This window comes from Ostrinia nubilalis, chromosome 13 (genome assembly GCF_963855985.1).
Source record: "Ostrinia nubilalis chromosome 13, ilOstNubi1.1, whole genome shotgun sequence".
Classification (NCBI taxonomy): domain Eukaryota; kingdom Metazoa; phylum Arthropoda; class Insecta; order Lepidoptera; family Crambidae; genus Ostrinia; species Ostrinia nubilalis.
Genome location: NC_087100.1, coordinates 11,169,452 through 11,176,125, shown reverse-complemented (window position 1 = coordinate 11,176,125; position 6,674 = coordinate 11,169,452). Strand labels below are relative to the sequence as shown.

Genomic DNA, 6,674 nt, shown 5'->3' with positions numbered 1-6,674 from the left:
ACGTCCTTTGACTGACGTATCCCATCTTTTTTGCCATTCATTAAGTAAATCTTCTTCAACGACTTCTCGGGAATCAAATAATCGACTTATTTTAGAACGATCGCGGCTATTTAAGAAATCGGAGGTTATATTTTCCCTTGATGCGAAGTACATAGCCGCACGCTTTTGTACCTCTAAGTCGACCGGCAGTACACCAGCCAGGACTGGCAGAGCCTCCGTGCTCACAGTTCTGTAAGCTTTGCAAAGAAAAATCAATGCAAGGCGTTGACTTTGGAGTAGTTTCCGTCGAGCGGCTCCTATAGTAGCTCTGTCAGCCCAAACTGGTGCACCATAGCAAATGGAGCTTAAATAAGTGGCCGAATATATTACTCGGAGGATTTTAAACGTTAGACCCCACGTCGAGGTTGAAATGTGACTTAAGGCATAAAAGTTCTTTTTAGCTTTTTCACCGATCTGTTTAATGTGCTCGACAAAACTAAAGTTTTTCTCTAAAATTAGTCCGAGATAGCAAACAGATTCCCGTTTTTTAACAGTTATTTCATTGAATTTAATGCGAGGCAAAACTTTAAGATTACCTTTTAATAGAAGCTGATAAGTTTTGTGAGGGGCAAACTGCAAACGATTCCTGTCTCCCCATTGAGATATTAAATTCAAGCATGTATCCGCTAGATTTTCAAGCTTTGATCTAGTGTCAGCCTCTATTAAAAGGAGACCGTCATCAGCGTACCCGGTTAACGAACAGCCTTCGGGTAATGGTAATGCTAGAAAATCATCGAAACCCAAATTCCAAAGGTAGGGCCCTAGGACCGATCCTTGGGGACAGCCGCGCGTGAGCACCTTTGATTCAGCATGATGGCCGAGTTTCAATTTAGTTGTACCGTTACAAAAGTACGAGTGCAGTAGTGAATATATATTACTATAGCATCCACGAACTTTCAGTTTTAAGAGCAGGATCGGCCACCAAGCATTGTCGAAGGCACCTGAAATATCGAGGAATATTCCTACAACGTACTTTGCCACCGAGGACGTCACTTTTTGTCTAACAGATATTACTGCATCTGCAGTAGACTTCCCGGCGGTGAAGCCAAACTGCTGCTCGTGAAAAATTGGACCACCCGGTAGCAAACGCGGCACTACTAAACGCTCTAACAGTTTACCTAATGAGGGAAGTAATGTAATAGGTCGGTACGATTTACGGACCTACGGAAGGGAGAACAGACATTCAAGAGTTAGCCATGGCCATCACCAAGCTGTCACAGAGGGCAGAGGGTGGCCTCACAAGACAACTGGTCGACCTCCCAAGTTTCAATGGCGCATGTGAAGAATGGCTCGCGTTCAGAAGGTCATATGAAGACACCGCGCGCTCCTTCACGCCGGCACAAAATTTGGCGCGACTACGAAGGTGTCTCCAGGGGCACGCGAGGGAGGCAGTCAAGAGCCTCCTGTTCACCGCCGAGGATCCGGAAGAGCTGATGAAGAGCCTGGAGGTCCGGTTCGGCAGACCTGGAGCCATAGCCCTGGCGGAGTTAAAGAAGATGGAAAGGCTGCCAAGGGTCAACGAGTCATCAGGGGAGATCTGCATGTTTGCCAGCCGAGTCCGCAATGCCGTGGCCACCATCAGGGCACTCGGCAAGACAGAATATTTGTGCGCACCAGGGGCCGTGGAGTGTCTTATTGAGAAGATGCCGCCGACCATGAAGTCTCGGTGGCTGATGTACCAACGTGAGCGCCGGGCAGAGGGAAAACCAGCGCTCGAACTCATGTACGACTTCATGGAAGTTGAAGCAGATATTAACAGTGATTACGCTCCCCCGGAAGTGTCCTGGGACCAGAAGAGAAATATGTTCAAGAGGCCGGTTCACCATGTCCAACAAACAGAAGGACGCCGTGAAGAACCGAAGACTGACGCGAAGAAGTGCCCAGAGTGCCGTGAGGACCACTGGCTGTACGAATGTAAGAAATATAAGGAAGCCAGTGTTGAAGATAAGTGGGAAATGGTGAAGAAGGCAAGAATGTGCTTCAAATGCCTGCGCTTCAAGCACTCAAGGAACACATGCCGGGCACAACCATGCAAGAAGTGCATGAGGTGGCATCACATCAGTCTTCACTCAGAGAAGCCCGCAGCGGCGAAAACTCAAGAGAAGCCCGCCGAAGGAGTTGTATCGTCGGTGCACACCACGAGCTGCGGAAAGGCCTACTTGAAGATGACGCCGGTGAACCTCTACGGGCCCAAAGGGACAGCAAAAGTGCTCGCGCTCCTGGACGAAGGGTCCACCGTCACGCTGCTGGACTCATCAGTGGCAAAGAAGATTGGGGCGCAAGGGAAGCCGGAAGCCATCACCATCGAGATGGTCGGGGGGAACGGTATGCAGAAGAGCAACTCCCAGAAGATCAACATGAAGATCAAGGGGGTCCATTGCAGAAATAAATTCAACATGGAAGCGAGAACTATCGACAACTTGAAGCTGGTGAAACAAGGGGTCGAAGAAAGAATGCTTCAAAAGTGTAAACACTTACAGAAGATCAAGGACAAGCTGGTCTACGACAAGGAAGAACCACAACTACTGATCGGGCAAGATAACTGGGGGCTCATAGTCACACGGAGACTACGCAAAGGGAAGGCCTCCGAACCAGTTGCCTCCTTGACCAGCTTGGGATGGGTCTTACACGGATGCGACGCCGGAGGAAGTGTCCCTGTCAAGTTCGTGCACCACAGCAGGTTGATGGAAGATGAAACAGAAGCCCTGGTCCGCCGGCACTTCGAGATAGAGTCGCTCGGGGTGCAAGCACGTCGGCCAAGTAATGATGCCGACAAAAGGGCACTCGACGTCCTAGAGAAGACCACGAAGAGGCTACCAAATGGACGGTTCGAGTCTGGGCTGCTGTGGAAAAGTGAAAGGGAAACTCTACCGAACAACTACCATCAGGCACACCAGCGTCTCATCAACATGGAGAAGAAATTAGACAAGGACCCAGCACTGAAGACTTCGTATGAAGAACAAATAGAAAATCTGCTGAAGAATGGATATGCAGAGAAAGCTCCAGAAACCACGACGCCAGGGAGAACATTCTACTTACCTCACTTCGCGGTGATGCACCCGATAAAGAAGAAACCGAGGATAGTTCTCGACGCCGCCGCCAAGTTCAACGGGAAGAGCCTCAACGATGCGCTGCTGCCTGGGCCTGACTTATTGCAGTCGCTCTTCGGAGTGCTTCTCAGGTTCCGGGAAGGTCCAGTCGCCGTCGTCGCCGACATCAAGGAGATGTTCCTACGCATCCAAATGAGGGAAGAAGACCGGGACAGTCTGCGGTTCTTATGGCGCGGCAGCAAGAGGAACGGCAAACCGGAAGAGTACCGCATGGCCTCGGTGATCTTCGGGGCAACGTCATCACCGTCTACGGCAATTTATGTCATGAACAAGAACGCAGAAGACTTCAAGGAGGAACACCCGGCAGCCGTGGCAGCAATACAGAGAAACCATTATATGGATGACTACTTGCAAAGTTTCACAACGGTAGAAGAAGCCAAGCGGGTCGCGAAAGAGGTACAGACGATCCACAACAAGGCGAGCTTCCACCTGAGAGGATGGGGGAGCAATCAACCAACCGTTCTGGAAGGAATTGAAGATCAGCGACAGGAGGAAGTCCTCGAACTGGGCAAGGAAGAGAAAACCCTGGGGCTGAGATGGCTAATCACAGAAGATGCACTCGCCTTCAACGTGGGCTTCAGGAACACTCCGCCCGAAGTACTCGCTGGGCAAAGAGTACCAACGAAGAGGGAAGTCACCAGCGCCGTCATGTCTACGTTCGACCCCATGGGCTTCGCGACGCCGATCCTAATACAGGGCCAGAAACTCATACAGGAGATCTGGCGTACCAAGATCGACTGGGACGAGAAGATTCTCGAACCGCAAGTCGCCGCATGGACCGGATACCTGGAAGACGTCGCCGTACTAAAGGAACTGAAGATCCCAAGGTGCCTGTCGCCGAGAACCAGAAGAGGACAACTCCACACGTTCTGCGACGCGAGTGAAGAAGCGTACGCCGCAGCCGTCTATTGGCGAACGGAAGACCCAGACGGCACGATACGCGTCGCATTGATTGCTGGGAAAGCAAGGGTAGCTCCTAGCAAACCAGTGTCTATCCCACGGTTGGAATTGCAAGCAGCATTATTGGGCAGCAGACTTGCCTCATCGGTGGAGAAGGAGCTCGATTTAGAGATTGAAGAAAGGACCTTCTGGACAGACTCCAGCACCGTCCTTCAATGGTTGAAAGCAGACCCGAGAAAATTCAAGACGTTCGTGGCCCATCGCCTCGCGGAAATTGAAGAGCTGACGCGAATTCAAGATTGGAGATGGGTGCCGACAAAGGAAAACCCCGCAGATGATGCCACAAGAGGCACTCCGAACGAGTTTGATGAAAACGCAAGATGGTTCAAAGGTCCCGCCTTCTTATATGGAAACAAAGAAGATTGGCCGGCGAGACGCTTTGAAGTCAAAGAAGAACTCACCGGAGAAGAGAAGAATCCCCAAGTTGTTGCCACATTGAAGGTCATACCACAAGTCACTCCGGACCCGAAGAGATTCTCCGACTGGACTCGACTGCTACGCAGTACAGCGCGCATATTCCAGTTCATCGACCTGCTAAGAAGAAGAGTAGCGGAAAAAAGAAGTGTCCACATCGTCAGGCACCGAAGATGGAAGAAAACACCGAGTCACATCCCCCGGGAGAAGAAAGAAGAAAAGGTCTTCTTAACGCTGGAAGATAAGTTCATACATAGGGCAGAAGAGGAGCTTATCAAGAGGAGCCAGCAGGAGAGCTTCTCCAGAGAACTTTGCTGCCTCGAAAAAGGGAGGCCATTGGAGAACTCGAGCCGACTAAAGAAGATTGACATATACCTGGATGGCCGCGGAATCCTAAAACTGAGGACGCGCACCAGGAAGATTGGTTCGAGAGAAGGACGAACCAACCCGATCATACTGGACGGGAAAAGTCAAATCTGCCGGCTCATCATAGGGTTCTATCACAAACGGTTCTACCATGGCAACTCCGGAACGATAATCAACGAAATAAGGCAGAAGTTCTGGGTACTCGGCTTGCGCAGCACCACAAGATGGATCACACATGGGTGTCAATGGTGCAGAGTCCACAAGGGAGAACCTCAAATACCACCCACAGGAGACTTGCCGGCCGAACGATTGCAGCATCATCAACCACCCTTCACCTGCACGGCAGTGGATTACTTCGGCCCGATGCAAGTCACGATTGGGAGGAGAACTGAGAAGAGATGGGGAGCCCTGTTCACCTGCTTAACGACCCGGGCGATACACCTGGAGCTGGCTAATTCATTAAGCACCAGCTCCATGATCATGGCCCTGCGAAGAATGGCTGCACGAAGAGGGACGCCGAAGATAATCTTCAGCGACAACGGGACTAACTTCGTGGGGGCCAATAGAGAATTGCAAGAGGCCGCCTCAAGGGAAGGAATCACATGGCGTTTCATCCCACCTGGATGTCCGAATATGGGAGGCGCCTGGGAAAGAATGGTCCGCTCGGTAAAGACATCATTAATGACCGTTCTTAAAGAAAGATCCCCGCCAGAAGAGGTCCTGCACACGCTCCTCCTCGAAGTGGAGCATATCGTAAACTCACGTCCCCTTACCCACATCAGTATGGATCCCGAAGACGAAGAAAGCCTAACGCCGAACCACTTCCTCATCGGAAGATCCTGCGGAGCAATGGCGCCGGGCGTGTTTGAAGACCACGATCTCATCGGGAAGGCGAACTGGAGGACAGCGCAGCGCTTGACGGACCACTTCTGGCAAAGGTGGCTGAAGGAATACCTGCCAACTTTGATGCCGAGGAAAATAGCCGGCCGGGAGACCGAAGACCCTCAAGTCGGCGACGTCGTATTAATAGTCGACGCGACGCTACCAAGAAACACTTGGCCACGAGGGGAAGTGCTGCGAGTGTATCCTGGACCGGACGGCAGAGTAAGAATCCTCGACGTGCGAACACCCGGAGGAGTGCTGCGGCGACCGACGCGACGAGTGGTAGTCCTGGTTCCTGCCAAGACGTCGCATCCGGAGGAAGGAGTGCTTCGCACTGCGGGGGAGAATGTTAGCGACGTCAAAGAGAGTCAGAATTAATATTAGCAACATCATGTCACTTAGTTCAAATTAACTAATTAATCTGTTTCGTAATTAAGAAAATGAACATGAAATTTTCGCCAAAAAGGCAATACCGTAGCGAAAACCATCAGGCTCTCTCGCTTACTCACTCGGTAGGCCTCTCTCTTGCATTGTCTGATCTCTCACTTCCACAAAATAGCTTCTCTTTCACACTTTTCTGGAAAATCTGGAATGTTCAGGAAAAAATAGAGAAGAAACGAGACGGAAATATCGGACCTCTCACTTCGAACATTCTAGAGCGTGAGATAGCAATATGTTTTGTCCTTGTCTTGCACGGATGGTCCGTTGCGCAAGGCAATACCGTAAAGAGAGCCGTTTTAGGTTTTTTGTCAATAACTTCGCCAATTTTGGGAATTTTGAGATAAAACTTTTTGTATAATGTAGATAATTTAATTACGCATCTGTAGAAAATAAGAAACCATTGTAAAACTACCTGCCAGTTGGAGAAAATTAGCAAAAACTGTGATTTCCCGAAGACAGGGA

At 50.4% G+C, this 6,674-nt stretch overlaps 1 protein-coding gene across 1 annotated transcript; it reads left to right on the top strand.

Moving 5' to 3' along the window:
* Positions 1-1,208: 1,208 nt before the first annotated feature.
* LOC135077326 (uncharacterized) lies at positions 1,209-6,149 on the top strand. Its single transcript, XM_063971854.1, has one exon. The coding sequence runs from the start codon at positions 1,236-1,238 to the stop codon at positions 6,147-6,149; it is 4,914 nt and encodes a 1,637-aa protein (XP_063827924.1). The 5' UTR covers positions 1,209-1,235.
* Positions 6,150-6,674: the final 525 nt, after the last annotated feature.

Coding starts and splice junctions, on each gene's coding strand:
- LOC135077326 (XM_063971854.1), top strand. CDS start 1,236: ATGGCCATCACCAAGCTGTCACAGAGGGCAGAGGGTGGCCTCACAAGA.